Here is a 17,708-nt window from a genome sequence, read left to right as displayed (position 1 = left end):
CTAAATGGAATATCTACCTAGTGCACATCATCATTCTGTAAGCCTCTAAATGGAATATCTACCTAGTGCACATCATCAATCTATAAGTCTCTAAATGGAATATCAACCTGGTGCACATCATCAATCTGTAAGTCTCTAAATGGAATATCTACCTAGTGCACATCATCAATCTGTAAGTCTCTAAATGGAATATCAACCTGGTGCACATCATCAATCTGTAAGTCTCTAAATGGAATATCTACCTAGTGCACATCATCAATCTGTAAGTTTCTAAATGGAATATCTACCTGGTGCACATCATCAGTCTGCAAGTCTCTAAATGGAATATCTACCTGGTGCACATCATCGATCTGTACTGTAAGTCTCTGGCAAATGTCATATGTATATAAAAATTCACAAGTAACTTTCTTTTTTGGAAAGAATTTATTAAAATAATTTATTTTAAAGTACAAAAAATATTACACAAAAAAATATGACTTATCTATACTATTTTGAAAACAGATGTTTTTGTTCTAGACAAGATATATCACAGATATTACAATACTGCTGAAAGTTGCTATCGATGCATACTGGTAGAAACCACAGCTGCCACAGAATACTAGTATTACATGTAACTACATTTCACATCACTATAGTCAGCCCACTAGTAACCTGCTGTAACACACTACCCCCAGCTCTGTCTTCTCCTAGAAGCATTCACTACATTCCTCCATAGTTAGAAATCTATCATTAGGACAATTCTACAATTTTTTTCATCTCAATTCATAAAGAATTTAGGCTTGATATATCTGAAATATGCCCAGCTTAGAACTGGTTTTTATATATTAAAGTTGTATAGTTTCATAAAATTACACATGAGAAGTTTAAATCAGTATTTCAATATTACACATTATCAAATTTACAAAATTTGGATTAAAAATGTTGCTAAAATTTTATATAAAAAACTTTCTGAATTTCCTTCAGTGACCTTGACCTCTCATTGAATTCTTAATAATGGCCCTACACTTTAAAGAGAAAGACCAGCTATAGTACAACACTGTTCCCTGTCTCATTACGATTACATATTAACAAAACCTTCAGTAGATTTGTTTGTATTGGGAATTGTACGGGATTCTTTAATTCCTGCATGAAATCTTCAGACCAATACATTATGCTTCTTCTCTCTCTGAAGGCCATAATTCAAATCAACTTGAATCTGTACAACAAGCGTTTTATAGTCTGATGGCTGATTAAAGCTTTGTTAAGGTAGTCTATCCATAAAAAACCCATACTTTGCTATTGATCAATGGTGATGTTAAATCACTACATCCTTGATATGAACTTTAAGGTTTTGCCACAAACAAAAATGAGTCAGGAGATTTTTCAAAAATACTAATCATCATACTAATTATCATTCAAACTTACGCAACTCAACATTAAATGCATAATAAAAGACAATTTGTGTGAATATCCTAAATGTCAAATACTGTTAATAATGACATTTCTTGGTAAACATTGCATGAAGCCATTATTTGTCAAAATTCACAGAGCAATATGAAAACTTTATACCACACAACAGGAAATATAAATTTTCTAAAAATTTTGTCAATGGCAGTCTACTCATCTAAAAATGTAAGCTAAAAGAGTTTACAGCAATTTCTGTTTTATGTCCCTTCTAGAATTTCTCACTCATCAAGAGATGCTCTCAGCTGTAGGCAAAATGCCACAAATTTAGACCTAGGCATGGTGCCACAGCAGCGAGGCCTCTTTATTGTGCCAATGCCTACCATGACCTCATTCTAAAGCTTTCATATGAAAGATTCGCAACTCTGATTTCGGAATGCTAAATGTTTGGGGAAAAAGAGCACTAACTATGTACTTATTCACTATGTACTTATTTTAAGCCACAAGTTTGAGTGGGGCTCAAACTGATGCTTTCTGAGTCTCTAACCACTGAGCAACACAACCATATCACCCTGACGGTCAACTGAAGCTGCTTCATTATAGACAGGTTATTTTGCCTCAGGAGAAATAATTTGAATACATTCAAATATGCATTAAATAAGAATGCTTATAACAGTATATTACTGCCAACTCATTCCAACCCCTGTTAGCCAAAATTTGACCCAACACTACATAGGAACGATTATACAAAAGTTTTGTCAGTTCTGATCAAGTAGGTCTTCAGAGGATTCCGCATGACTTGTCCTATATTCTAATTATCTGTCCTTGAGAGAAAATATGGTCCTTTACATGGAAATATACAAGAATCTATTTTCTGATTATCTGTTCTTGAGAGAAAATATGGTCCTTTACATGGAAATAAACAAGAATCTATTTTTTAATTATCTGCCCTTGAGAGAAATATGGTCCTTCACATGAATATAAACTAGAATTTATTTTCCTCTGCGAGAAAATACTATCCCTCACTTGGAAATAATCTAGAATCCCTTTACCCAAGGATGTCCAAAGTTCTTAACAAGATGTTCAAAATGCGAAAAAATGTTGGTTATAGAAAGACATCAAGACTGACCAATTTTGATTGAAAATTTCATATGAGCTTTCAGTTCAATTGGGCTAATGAAAAAAGTTAGAATAGTGTTTTTGTATACCATGTACAATGTAAATAAGGTCAAGCTTTGATTTGGTAAGTCAAAAGGGATTCTCCACCTCATTGTGCTAAACTGGGTTTATTGCTCTTCATTAGTTGATTGTAAGTTATGGTATGGAGAGACGTCAGAGAAGTACAATGCCCTGGAGCTTTTTTTAACATCAAAGTACAAAATATCTGTATCTAATGGTCAACATTACTGAATTCTTTTCTTTTCGACATACACATCCCAGAAATTTAATTTAAAAAGGTAATAATTTGGATTAAGAAGTGTGCATGTTTTGAAAGGTATATACTGTGCTTTTGCCTCTATGGATCCTAAAATCACCATTTCCATTGACAGCAACTTCCAGCCCAACAACATTTCTGCTATTTCAAATAAAACTAGATGTGTAAATACAACACCAATGCCCCTGCCAGTAACCAAATAAAAATGTGTACAGCCAATAGAGTACAATGTCAACTGGAATAAAAAATGAGTTTGATCTGGAACTCGATTTACATTGTTAATCAGACCAACATTTTGCTTGTCAGAAATTTGTAAAGTTCATGGACTTTAATCCTGCTGAGAATAAGTCATTTGAATTCACTATACAAAACATAGCAAAAAATCAGCTAAATACCAGGTACCGTATAAGCAGAATTCTTAGTGGGGATTTAAATTTTGGCATTATTAGCGAGGGTGTTGAGATTGCTAAAATTGAATATCGCTAATATTCACTCCATACCGGAGGTAATAGTTATTTTTCTTGGAATTATAAAGTCGTTAGAATTAGCTCTCGCTAAATATATATACCCATAATTCATGGACAAATCGTTAAATTTGTGTCTCGCTAAAAATTCCACTCATATGGTATATCTATGCATCTGCAAGAGCAGCAGACCTATCTCCTTTTTATTTCTCAAAAGAAAACTATGAAGTCTAGGGAAATGAAGAAGACCTGCACTTCTTCAGTATGCAACTACACATTAAAAAATCAGCTCAACATCTGCAAGCATAACGAGAAGTAAAAGGCCCACGTGCTGCATGAATCTGTGAAATTTCATTGTCCATGGACTATTATAGTTCTTCTGAAAGTAATTCAAAAGACTAAAACTATGATGGACTAATGAAAAGGACTGGTAAATGGAGAGGAGCAACAATTTAAGACTAAGGACATGGCGGGGGCATTAAAAATTACAATGTCGGTATACATACTAGTAACAGTCAGTTATGTAAGTAACAATTTATATCATATCCAGGAAAATATTATACATGAAGCACTTCTATAAAAGGAGAAAATAATGGGAAATGGGACTGAGCATAACTACAAAATATAACAAATGTTTGGCATCAAAAATGCAATGAATTGAGTTGCAAAGTGGCAAATGCTGTACAACTTACATGTAAACCTGGATTACAATCGGAAGTTCTCTTATATAGCATTACACTGCCTTAAGTATGATTCCATCACAGATTAGCATCAATATACTTTGGAGAAAAATAAAATTGAGTCGGAAGAAAAATAGACAACATACTGATAAAATCCTGAAAATACAGTCAATCTCTTAAAAAAGACTGATAGGCTAATGCTGTTCTACAGTAAAACACAATTTAGACAAGTGCTGGGGACAAACAATTTTTATTCGTTATATCCGATAAGTTCATAATATGTTTTAAATTAGGAATGAAAATCAATTCGCTGTAACTGTGAATTCATTATAAGCATGTTTGCTGTAACCATGTTTTACTGTACATAACAATTAGCCATTAAGACATGTTTATACAGGCTGAAAACGGAGTAAAATAGGAGCTGAGCTCCAATGGATTGCAATGCTGGCAACATGACAAGAAAAATGCCCCAATTCAAAGGATTTTTTCTTGAATAAATAACATCTTTTCAGATTCCACATACTAGTATGTAGCATAATTTAAACTCAGTCACATGAATGACTTTTCTACAGCCCTGATTGTTGCACTTTGTGACTCCACCCCTTCAATGGTCAGCTCTTCAAGACTTTTTCAATAAAAGAGCAACCTGACTACTTTCTCTAATATTTTGCACTCTGTGGTCATTACAAAGTATGCAGGAGGATTAATTTTTTGCACTCTGTGGTCATTACAAAGTATGCGGGAGGATTAATCTTTTGCACTCTGTGGTCATTACAAAGTATGCTGGAGGATTCTTTTTTTAAATGCAAGGGGGAGGGGTGTATCACAATTCTCAGCCATCTCCGTCAATGCAACTGCAGAGTACCCCTAAGATTAATCTTTTACAATTTACTCATTATACCACGTTAACTATCTCATTATAATGAGTTAGTTATCTTGTTCTGGTCACGGTAGCTCAGCGGTAGAGTGTTCGCTTCGTAACTGGGAGGTCGGGCGTTCGAGCCCCACTTGTGCAATGGCAGCGTCAAACCTAAGACGTTAACATTGGTAGTAATTGCTGCTTGGCATTTAAAAAGTGAGAATCATGGGGCTTTTTGATATGACTTTAAAAACTGAGGTCCCTGTCATGGCAGGTGTTGCCACATGAAAGAACTCTCACTGTAAGGCCATGACCACTAAGCATAGCGTCTAAATTTTTGGTACTTCATCTACAATGGTGACGTCTCAATATGGGTGAAAATTCTTGACGGGACGTAAAACAATCAATAACAAGAAGCTTTTTATCATGAGATGATAATTCATATACTGAGAGTTATAACAAAATAAACAACAGCCACTATCTGATTTTCACTTGTGAACAGAAACTTCAGCGAGAAAACTTGGTGTAAGGAACACAATATCACCGCAAGTCTGATGCTCTTCAACGCAGTTGCATTGGCAGATGATGGATGAGTTTTGGTGCTATATGAACCACTAGTGCAACAATCTGCAGCAACATAGAGTAACAATCAGAATAGTATCACAAACACTATCAAAACGTAAGGTGGACAAAGCTAACACAGCTCACCTCCGCGACAAATAAGGGACTTAAATCATTAAAAAAATATCCAATCAAATGCCATTCTCCTATTTATATAAATTTAATGATGTTATGATACCAATACATCAGGTAGATATGTAAAATGATATTATCGAATAATTTATAAATATATATTACAATACTATTGATATCATTACATTATTCATCTATATATAACAATATATATTAATTTGGTCCAAGTATGAAGTACATTTACTTTGAAATAATGAAATAAAAGGAAGGGTGCTGAGGTCAGACCTACAGAACAAGTCTGGCCATCTGCAGTCCTAAATGTGCCATATTAAATACCTTGTTCTAGGTAGGTCTCATATCTACTAAATGAAGCCAAGATCTAAAATATTAGCATGTTCTTAATTTTTAACCTGTCAATCATTCAGAAAGTTGTATGTCACACTCAACATCTGAAGCAAGCACAGTGGTGTTAATATCCCCTAGATGTACCGGTAACTTCCAAGCAAGTCTGGTCCAGGTTGGAACTACAGTTACTAGTATTTGGGACTGTCACCAAGGATAACACAAAATGACTTATACTGATATGTTTTAACTCCTGCTTAAGTTTGGTCATGTCTGATAAGCTGACCTCATTTTATCTTTTATTTTATGTCCCCGTATTAAAAGATTATTGTTTTGTCCTGTCTGTCTGTCTGAAACTTTAACTCTGCTCATAACTTTTGAATGGTGAGTGATAGGACTCTCTTATTTCATATGTACAATCCTTGTGACAAGATCTTTCTTTTGTTGCCAAAGTATTGACCTTGTGACCTTCGAGTGTTTCATTGTTGCTACCGAGGACTCAGTGTTTCACAAACACATCTTGTTTTTATTCCTAGCAATTTTATTATCATTCATCTCCTCAGAGACTTTTAACTGGGATGCATTGTGACAAGTTTGGATTGAAATTGTTCCAGTGGTTTTGGAAAACAAATTGAAAAGTACAGAGAGGAAGAAAATAGACAAAATTTGATCATAAAACTCACTCAAGCCAGCTTTGACTCAGGTGAGCTCAAATGAATGAAAAGGAACCTGAATGCAAAAGATAACCATTCAATTGCTTGGTACATAAAAACTACAATGAATTATTACACAAAATACTTTCTATCCGACATAAAACTACTGTATAGCAAGTGTACTATTTCCCCCGCGGTTTACATTTTCACCTTATTTGTGACTATAAAAATCCACCCACTATCATACAAGTGAAATAAAGTTAATGTAAAGGAATATAATAAAATTGCACACAAATCCATGGAATTTAAGTATGGAACAAAAAAGATAAAAGCTGCAAGGAAAAGGGTACATAAACAGTAAATTACATAAATAACCTTCATCAACATCAATGCAAGAGTACCATAACGTTGTTTTTTAAGAGTACGATAACATCGTTTTTTCCTACGATGTTTCACCCTCTTCTATTTCTTGCTGACCTCCTAAAAGTTTGGTAACATAGCTAGTGTTACAATCAAGCCCATAAATAAGGTAAACAGGATGACAGGGGTGAATATATTCCATATAGGCCACAGACCAACTGTTACACTGCAAAAGAACAAAACAAATCCTTTACTTTGAAAGGAAAAATGATGTACACCATTTAGGTATTAAGAGGTTTCTAAGCTTTAATGGTCACCAGAGAGAAATAACAGAAAACTAATAGTAGGTCCATATGCCTAAAAGGTCTCCGTATCAACAATTCAACTACTGCACTCAGTCCTAGACCGACTAAAAGGTCTCCGTATCAACAATTCAACTACTGCACTCAGTCCTAGACCGACTAAAAGGTCTCCGTATCAACAATTCAACTACTGTACTCAGTCCTAGACCGACTAAAAGGTCTCCGTATCAACAATTCAACTACTGCACTCAGTCCTAGACCGACTAAAAGGTCTCCGTATCAACAATTCAACTACTGCACTCAGTCCTAGACCGACTAAAAGGTCTCCGTATCAACAATTCAACTACTGCACTCAGTCCTAGACCGACTAAAAGGTCTCCTTATCAACAATTCAACTGCTGTACTCAGTCCTAGACCGACTAAAAGGTCTCCTTATCAACAATTCAACTGCTGTACTCAGTCCTAGACCGACTAAAAGGTCTCCGTATCAACAATTCAACTACTGTACTCAGTCCTAGACCGACTAAAAGGTCTCCTTATCAACAATTCAACTGCTGTACTCAGTCCTAGACCGACTAAAAGGTCTCCTTATCAACAATTCAACTACTGCACTCAGTCCTAGACCGACTAAAAGGTCTCCTTATCAACAATTCAACTACTGCACTCAGTCCTAGACCGACTAAAAGGTCTCCGTATCAACAATTCAACTACTGCACTCAGTCCTAGACCGACTAAAAGGTCTCCGTATCAACAATTCAACTACTGCACTCAGTCCTAGACCGACTAAAAGGTCTCCGTATCAACAATTCAACTACTGTACTCAGTCCTAGACCGACTAAAAGGTCTCCGTATCAACAATTCAACTACTGCACTCAGTCCTAGACCGACTAAAAGGTCTCCGTATCAACAATTCAACTACTGTACTCAGTCCTAGACCGACTAAAAGGTCTCCGTATCAACAATTCAACTACTGCACTCAGTCCTAGACCGACTAAAAGGTCTCCGTATCAACAATTCAACTACTGCACTCAGTCCTAGACCGACTTACTATATAATCCATGATTATATCACATTGACCAAGAACCCAATATTGACTGAGGACAAATTCTGAGGTCAATAACTGGGTTTTTAGTTGATGCAAAAATGTGTTCTTTATGTTCATACCCATTTGATAATCAACATTGTGTAATTTTACATTTTTTTATGAAAAATTGCAATCCATTCAAGATTTAAGGAGTTTATCATGTTTTAAAAATCAATAAATGTTTGAAAATCTGAAGTGATAATTCAAGGCTACATATAGATCTATTCATTTGTTACGTGATAAGACTACATATAGATCTATTCAATTGTTAGGTGATAAGACTACACATAGATATGTTCATTTGTTAAGTGATAAGACTACATATAGATCTATTCATTTGTTAAGTGATAAGACTACATATAGATCTATTCATTTGTTAAGTGATAAGACTACATATAGATCTATTCATTTGTTAAGTGATAAGACTATATATAGATCTATTCATTTGTTAAGTGATAAGACTACATATAGATCTATTCATTTGTTAAGTGATAAGACTACATATAGATCTATTCATTTGTTAAGTGATAAGATTACATATAGATCTATTCATTTGTTAAGTGATAAGACTACATATAGATCTATTCATTTGTTAAGTGATAAGACTACATATAGATCTATCCATTTGTTAAGTGATAAGACTACATATAGATCTATTCATTTGTTAAGTGATAAGGAGAGACACAATTATTGGAATGTCTGTATGTCTTGACACAAGTGTAGCAAGGGAATACATCAAGATTTTTTTTATTAAACTTTTGAGGTAGTGATCCAAGAATAGAGCAATATAAGACCTAATCTTCCACAGAAAAAGTTGTGTTGTGCACTGCAGGTTCTGTAGCTCTCTGGTGTATCCAAATCCCCACCTGCCCCAAGAACTACAGCCCTCCAGCTATCTTTGTACATGCACAAATCGGTGCACAATTACTTACCAAACCCCTCCTATTATAAAGGAACCCGTGGCTATTGGAATAGCAGCAGGATAGTGGGTTTCCCAGTCATCTGTGCTGACCTTCTTTATGTATGTTATGTATACAATAAGGAAAGCCGCAATGGAAACATTAACTAGTATGAGAATGGCTCCCACATTGAACCACACCCTAAAAGAAAAGACAAATACTTTATCATCACCCGAGTGTCAAACAAAAATCTTTTACTGAAAGAAAAGAAGAAGACTTTATCATCACCCAAGTGTCAAACAAAAATCTTACTGAAGAGAAAAGAAGAAGACTTTATCATCACCCGAGTGTCAAACAAAAATCTTACTGAAAGAAAAGAAGTTTCCGTTTTATCTTTACCCGAGTATCAAACAAAAATCTTACTAAAAGAAAACAAGAGTACCGCAAACGGTACATAATATGCTCGTGAAATGCTTACATAGGGTGTTTTTCTTGTGCTATAATTTGTATAACTTTGCTTCAGGTAGTATCAGCCATCATGAGGATGTGACAAACTTTCATATGAACAAAGGGTCTTGGCTTAAAAATCGAGATTTCCTCAAAATGGACCAAGTTCAACAACCTGTAATTTTTTCAAAAATGGAAGGAAATCAAAATCCTTCCCCAGATGCACATCTTCAATACCCATACAAACACTCCACAAAATAAGATGGTCCTTACTTGAAAACTGTGGGAGGAGTAGGGCGGACAAATTATGCACCCTCCATAGAATATTAATTTCCAAAATAGACCAAGTTCAACAACCTGTAATTTTCTCAAAAATTGTAGAAAATCAAAATCCATCCCACATGCACATCTTCAATACCCATACAAACACTCCACAAAATAAGAAGGCTCTCACTTGAAAACTGTGGGAGAAGTAGGGCGGACAAATTATGTACCCTGTATATAATAATTATTTCCAAATAAAGGGGCAAAACTCCTGGAAAAAAGGTTGAAATGGATCAAAATTGCAGTATGATCTAAAGTGACCCACAAAGAAGCTACACAGCAAGTTTCAGCATGATATGTGAAAGGGAAATGAAATTATAAAGAGAAAACCCCGAACGGATGGACGGACGGACAGACATCGCTGCACCATAATACATCCCGTCTAAAGATGGGCGTATAAAAAGAAGACTATAAACTTTATCATCACCTGAGTATCAAACAAAAATCTTACTAAAAGAATAGAGGAAGACTATAGGCTTTATCTTTACCCAAGTATCAAACAAAAATCTTACTAAAAGAATTGAGGAAGACTATAGGCTTTATCTTTACCGAGTATCAAACAAAAATCTTCTGAGTAAGTGTTATTTGTTGTTAACATATCAAGTCTTTCATTCGAGGGAGGACCTCGTTATTGTCACGATCTGATTCATTCGAGGGAAGACCTCGTTATTGTCACGATCTAATTCATTTGAGGGAGGACCTCGTTATTGTCACGATCTGATATAAAACTTGTTAAACATTAATAGTATTAATAATAATATTGTCCTTTACCTAAACAGGATAGCACAATTAATTTAAAAACTAGTTTAAATTGTGGTCCTGAAAACATATATACAGACAGCAGTATTATACAGATACAATATAAAATTGTATATGAAGGTAGGTTACATACATATGCTATCTACATATTTAAAACTGAAAATAAATAAAGAAAAATTTCCAGAATTAAAAAAATCTCTAAGATAAGCGGATTTAAAAGTTTCCAATCTTGGGTAATATTTTAAAAATTCTGATATATTATTCCATAACTGTGAACCATAAATTGTATTCATTTAAATGATCATTGAATTTTTACAGTTAATTACCACCTCCCCATAGTAAACATATTACAAATCTATTCCTTAATGAAGAAACCTCATTATATTCCTGAAGGAGCCATATCACAAATCTATTCCTCCATACCTCCATTAACCACATAACAAATCTATTCCTCCATACCGGGAGTAACCACATTAAAAGTCTATTCCTCAATACCGTGATTAACCAAATTACAAATCTATTCCTCCATACCTCCATTAACCACATAACAAGTTTTTTCCTCCATACCGGGATTAACCACATTACAAATCTATTTCTCCATACTGGGAGTAACCACATTACAAATCTATTCCATACCAGGATTAACCACATTACAAATCTATTCCATACCGAGTTTATCCACATTACAAATCTATTCCATACCGGGATTAACCACATTACAAATCTATTCCATACCGAGTTTATCCACATTACAAATCTATTTCTCCATACCGGGATTAACTACATTACAAATCTATTCCATACCGGGATTAACCACATTACAAATCTATTCCATACCGGGATTAACTACATTAAAAATCTATTTCTCCATACCGGGATTAACCACATTACAAATTTATTCCATACCGAGATTATCCACATTACAAATCTAATTCTCCATACCGGGATTAACCACATTACAAATCTATTCCATACCGAGATTATCCACATTACAAATCTATTTCTCCATACAGGGATTAACTATATTACAAATCTATTCCATATCGAGATTAACCACATTACAAATCTATTCCATACCTGGAGTAACCACTTTACAAGTCTATTCCTCCATATATTTCCAATTTTTCATATTTTATTTGCACACAGTGTCCCTACCCCTCCTAGTGTCAACATTACAAATCTATTCCTCCATACCTCCATTAACCACATAACAAGTCTTTTCCTCCATACTGGGATTAACCACTGAATTCTACTTTCTTTTGATACATGACATACGTGGCATAAAAATAATTTTTTAAAACAACCACCCTATCTTCTCTTGTTTTTAATTATCTACCCCTTAGAAGGAGACATAACTATTTTAATAAATTTGAATCTCCTTTCCCCATTGATGCTTTGTGTTAAGTTTGTCTTAATTTGGCTTAGAGATTCTTGAAAAGAAGTAGAAAATGTGAAACGCTTACAAACAACGGATCAATTTAAATCGAACTTGAATTCGTATTTGGATTCAGTTTTTGGCACTCTGGTTTTCCTTTTAGCTCTTACAAGTTTATTGTTATTTCAAATTTCCAAAATTTCAGCTTGAGCATCACTGAAGAGACATTATTTGTCGAAATGCGGATCTGGTGCATCAAAATTGGTACCATATAAGTTTTACATTACATAAGAATGCTTGAAAAGTAAATTCTGATTTTGAATTCCAAATTTAATTACCGTTGCAATACTAAAACAAGTTTGAATTGACACTAAATGAGGTTACTAACATTTTAACTGAACAAACTGTACTCTTGTGGTTTGTGAGATATCAAAAATAAATTCCTATATACGCCTTCATGTAAAACCCCTTTTTTGTGAAAAAACTTCAATATGGACAGATGATTGGCAAATTTCATTCAGAAAAGCTCATTTAACCTTTCACCTAAGGTGGTCTAAAAATGAGATAGCATATCTAAAAATCCATTATTAATGCTAAAATCAAACATGCATGTTTATGACATGAGAGGACATGTGTACCTGTTTACTCTTTGGTCGTAGCGACATGCAATGTAGAAATCGGTGTAGTAGAAGACAGCAATAGAGCTGACGAACCACAGAATGTTCTGAATGCTATATGGGGATTCTTTGGTTCTGTATTTTCCAAATCTTTTCTCAAACTGCTCTCTCGTTTCTTCATCCATATTTTGACTCAAAGAGGATTTGTCTTCATCTGACAAATTATAAAAAATGGCCAAATTAATAGACACTAGCTGTAAAACCTATACAAATTACATATACAGACTGGTAATATATATACCAATCATAGATAGACACTGACTGTAAAACCTATACAAATCATAGATAGAGACTAACTGTAAAACCAAATCATAGATAGATACTAGCTGTAAAACCTATACGAATCATATATAGTGACTGGCTGTAAAACCTATACAAATCATATATAGTGACTGGCTGTAAAACCTATACAAATCATATATAGTGACTGGCTGTAAAACCTATACAAATCATATATAGTGACTGGTGTAAAACCTATACAAATCATATATAGTGACTGGCTGTAAAACCTATACAAATCATATATAGTGACTGGCTGTAAAACCTATACAAATCATATATAGTGACTGGCTGTAAAACCTATACAAATCATATATAGTGACTGGCTGTAAAACCTATACAAATCATATATAGTGACTGGCTGTAAAACCTATACTGTAACAGTAGACTCTTTTTATTTTTATGGAATCATATGTTCATGGTTTGATCAAAACTATTACTGCATGTGAAAGATCACTGTCATAGGATGCAAATTCTTTGCATACAATATTTCTTGACATTTAAAATCAAAATTTCAGGTCTAGGTTCTTAAACTATATATCAGCTGGGAAGCTCTGACAATTCAGTATTTTAAAAATTTCTCCATCCAAGAGTTTATCACCTAAACTAAGACCAGAATCTAGTTTTAAATGACCATTAAAAGTGCCATTTCTCAAAACAATCACACTCTGGGGTAGCTCTGTGTTAAATACTTTGATTGCCAGTATTAGACAAACATGTACATGTATTGGTTATCAGTGGTTTGTGTTTGTAAACTTGTATAGGTTATGATGATAATATTTCTACAACAGCCAATAATTGTTTTGAGTGTACTTCATGCTTTTTAATGGAATAAGTTTCAGGGATTGTCCTACCTCCAATGCTGATTATGGGATATATATTTAAGATATGCAGAGTAATGTAGCTGCAGAACTGTAGCTCTCTGAAGATATTGTGACGGATCATTTTTTCGGAGAGCTACAGTTCTGCAGCTAGTATTAATGTTGTTATTGGTTTATAATTTGATTATCAAAGGTTAATAATGAATTGGTCATAAAACATTTACAATTAATGTTCAATATATAGTGCCTGTTAATTTTTTTCTCAATATACTGACAATATTAGGCCACCTTTAAAACATTGTTTGCCCTCTTCCGACCAACTGCCAAAACAACTCCATCCAACGCAAAACTTGTGTAAGTGTTAATTCGAAAAATTTTGATTTTTTTTTTCTCTGAACATTTCATAACTTGTTTTCATACCATTTGACATAAGTTTTAATTTTACATAAATTTGCTACCAGAGTACTTCTTGTTCATTGAAGCGCTTAAATATATGAGACAACCTCACGTAAAGCATCTTTATGATCATTACTAATCAGGTCCAGTCCAAAGACTATTTCTACCTATGTAGCTACTTATAGCTATGTAGGTATTTAAACCTACACCAGGTATCTATTCTTACCTACTTTTTCCTTTACTTGCATATTGGAGAAAAAATGATTACTTTCTAACTGTAATATTCCGGAAATTTATCCATCGACCATCTAGGTTCTACATTGTAGTTTTCAATGTAAACATCCGTAATTTAGTCACATGACCTAACACTATAAATACAGCGCGAAACAGTTGTCGTCAGTCAGTTATTGTTGAAGCCCAGAGCGAGAAGACGTGGTGGACAAGATTAAGAGTAAGTTGCAAGCAATAAAGTGATTTACTGAGAAAGCCAGTGTTTGATTCCGTACGTTGTAACGGTGTTAGAGTGGAGGCATTGAGGCTGTCCTTTTAATAGGCTGACCTTAGTAGTAAGAGGCCTGCCACTGTCGAGGTCGACCAGATAAAGGCTAGCCACATAATTCGTCTGTCCTGTGTACTGGACTTGACTGACGACCAGGCTGTTGTTCACAGTGTCTGCCTGAATAAGGCTCTACAGTGTGTGCAGCGGTTGAAGGGCTGTCACTTGTACTATGTGTCCTGAATAAGGCTGCAGTACAAGCGTTAGTCCGAGGTCAGCCAGTCGTTCACTGAGGGTGGTCATACCCATTGTTAAATTGTTTTGATATTATAAATCATTTGGTGAACCCCTGATCTTTGTATGTTGATTGACTTTCCTTGATTTCATAGTAATTATTAACCTGGGTAGGGTTAGGCCATATTTGTATATATCTGCAGGCCCAATTTCTAATAGCATTCCCAATCTTATTTTACCAATGAAAGTTGCTATTCTAATTACACCTCGAACCCTTGAATTGACAAGGCACGGACTTTGATAGCCTTCTTGCGTATAAGGAAATACGTTACACTAACCTTTCAAATTTGCATCAATAATATCAGCACCCAGTTCCATTTTCTAGGACCTTAGGATCATAGCTACGTGATAAAAAAGGCTAGAGTGTCTTACAAATCTGTATCAATATTAAAATTTACCTTCATGCATTTTTACATTAAAGGATTTGGGGGCAAATTTTCATGCATTTTCTCTGCATTCTCCACCCTTGTAAAGTATTCATATTTACACTCCTAATTTTTGCTGTGCAGATGCACAACATGATACATAAAACGACTGACCTGTTTAAAAGATGCGCCTTAATTATTATTCATTTATATTTTCAAAAATAGGTAGAAGTAGCTACATTAAGTAGGTTTAAATACCTACGCAACTACCAATAGCTACGTAAGTAGAAATAGTCTTTGGACTGGACCTGCTAATTATCCAAATTTATAATGGTTGAGTTTAACAACGGTATATATGTTTATCACTATAACGGATTATGGACAAGACCAGTGTATACAGATCTGACTAACTTAGTCACTAAGCACTTGGTCACTGGCATGACATGACACCGACGCGACACTAGTGACATGACAGTCCTATGCCGTGGAGAAAAATTCCACTGTTGACCCTACTGAAACAGCACTACCTGTTCCAATGGCACCAATAAATTTCCCGGCGATTTTCTGCTGTACCCTTCGTCTAACATTCTCCAGAACTTCATCGCTTGCCAACAATGGACCAGACTCAGTCTCAGTCTGCATATTGAAAATAGAATGTTTTCGATTTTATCTCAGTCTTGTGTGCGTTTTCTATTTCCTATTTTTTTTATCCTACATTTTCAAGCATTGAATTGAATGCGATATTAGAACGAGGATGTCGTTTCGTCTGCGTTGTATTTCGTATCCGTGTAATTTGTCGTCAATGTTGGTGCAAATGCATTTCATTAAACATCCGCTTTTTACTGAACACTATGTATGTGTTATTTTTCAAAAGAACAAACCTAACTGTTATATAAAGAATTCGAGGAAGCTTTATAAAAGGTTTGTAAACCTGTATATGAATCGATATGGAGGCGAAACGACCCTGTGTCATACCTGGCAAGCGGTAAATCTAGTACGATTGAAAGCCGATTTCTTTTTGGGGGGATTCTTTTTCTTTTCTTTTTTTTTTTCTTTTTTTTTTTTTTTTTTTTGGTGGTGGTGGTGGTATTTTTGTAGGTGGGTAGGTGGATGAGTTTGTTTTGTTTATTCCTTTTAACCGTTTCTCTTTTTAAAATGTCATATATTGTTACTTGTGGCATATTGAAAAAAAAAGATATCTTGAAATTCTGCTACAAAATACGCCTCATACATATGGCACGCCAAATTCACAAAAATGAGCTAAACATAGTTTCACAGTTGATAAACTAGGTTTATCGACTGTAAACTATAGTTTACGGACCGTAGACTATAGTTAACGACGTTAATCTATATTTCACATCTGTAAACCATAGTTAACAGATAATCTGTTTCACAAGCGTAAACTATAATTAACAATGAAAACAATCATTAGCGATTGCAAAACATAGTTTATATCTGATAAATACGGTTTCACGATTGTAAACTACGGTTTACAAGTCTAAACTATTATTAAGTTTATCTGATAAATATAGTATCACAATTTGTGAAACTAGGATTAACAATTGTTAACTATAGTTAACGAGTGTAAATTATAGTTTACAAATGTGAATCTGTATTTATCAGCAAAATCTATTGTTAACGTTTATTTAAAGACAGATAAACTTGGATTAGCATTTGTAAACTATAGTTTACAACCGTTAAATATAGTTTTACGGATGAAACCTATAGTTAACGAATCGTTAACTATAGTTTACAGTTCGTAAACTATAGTTTACAGTCGATAAACCTAGTTTATCAACTGTGAAACTATGTTTAGCTCATTTTTGTGAATTTGGCGTGCCATATACATAGTTTATCTGATAAATATATATGGCACGCCAATCGGGAGTGTCTGGCTAATACTGTGGTATATTTAGGACATAGAATTATTTTTTTCCTTCTTATGTTGGAAAATATTATCTCGTTCGCACGAGATAGTATCTCGTTCGCACGACTTATTATCTCGTTCGCACGAGATATTATCACCGTCGAACAACTTATTATCTCATTTGCACGACTTATTATCTCGTTCGCACGAGATAGTATCTCGTTCGAACGACTTATTATCTCGTTCGCACGAGATAGTATCTCGTTCGCACGAGATATTATCTCGTTCGAACGACTTATTATCTCATTTGCACGACTTATTATCTCGTTCACACGAGATATTATCTCGTTCGAACGACTTATTATCTCGTTCGCACGAGATATTATCTCGTTCGCACGAGATATTATCTCGTTCGAACGACTTATTATCTCATTTGCACGACTTATTATCTCGT

At 34.5% G+C, this 17,708-nt stretch overlaps 1 protein-coding gene across 1 annotated transcript; it reads right to left on the bottom strand.

The window, feature by feature from the left end:
- Positions 1–404: 404 nt before the first annotated feature.
- LOC125659637 (transmembrane protein 128-like) lies at positions 405–16,946 on the bottom strand. The gene is made up of 4 exons (XM_048891375.2): positions 15,915–16,946; positions 12,698–12,890; positions 9,188–9,355; positions 405–7,095 (listed from the first exon to the last, which is right to left on the bottom strand). The coding sequence occupies exons 1-4, from the start codon at positions 16,027–16,029 to the stop codon at positions 6,990–6,992; spliced, it is 582 nt and encodes a 193-aa protein (XP_048747332.1). The 5' UTR covers positions 16,030–16,946; the 3' UTR covers positions 405–6,989.
- Positions 16,947–17,708: the final 762 nt, after the last annotated feature.

The sequence above is a fragment of the Ostrea edulis genome, chromosome 9 (genome assembly GCF_947568905.1).
Source record: "Ostrea edulis chromosome 9, xbOstEdul1.1, whole genome shotgun sequence".
Classification (NCBI taxonomy): domain Eukaryota; kingdom Metazoa; phylum Mollusca; class Bivalvia; order Ostreida; family Ostreidae; genus Ostrea; species Ostrea edulis.
Note: the sequence above shows the minus strand (reverse complement) of the source record. Positions and strands in the feature narration are given on the sequence as shown.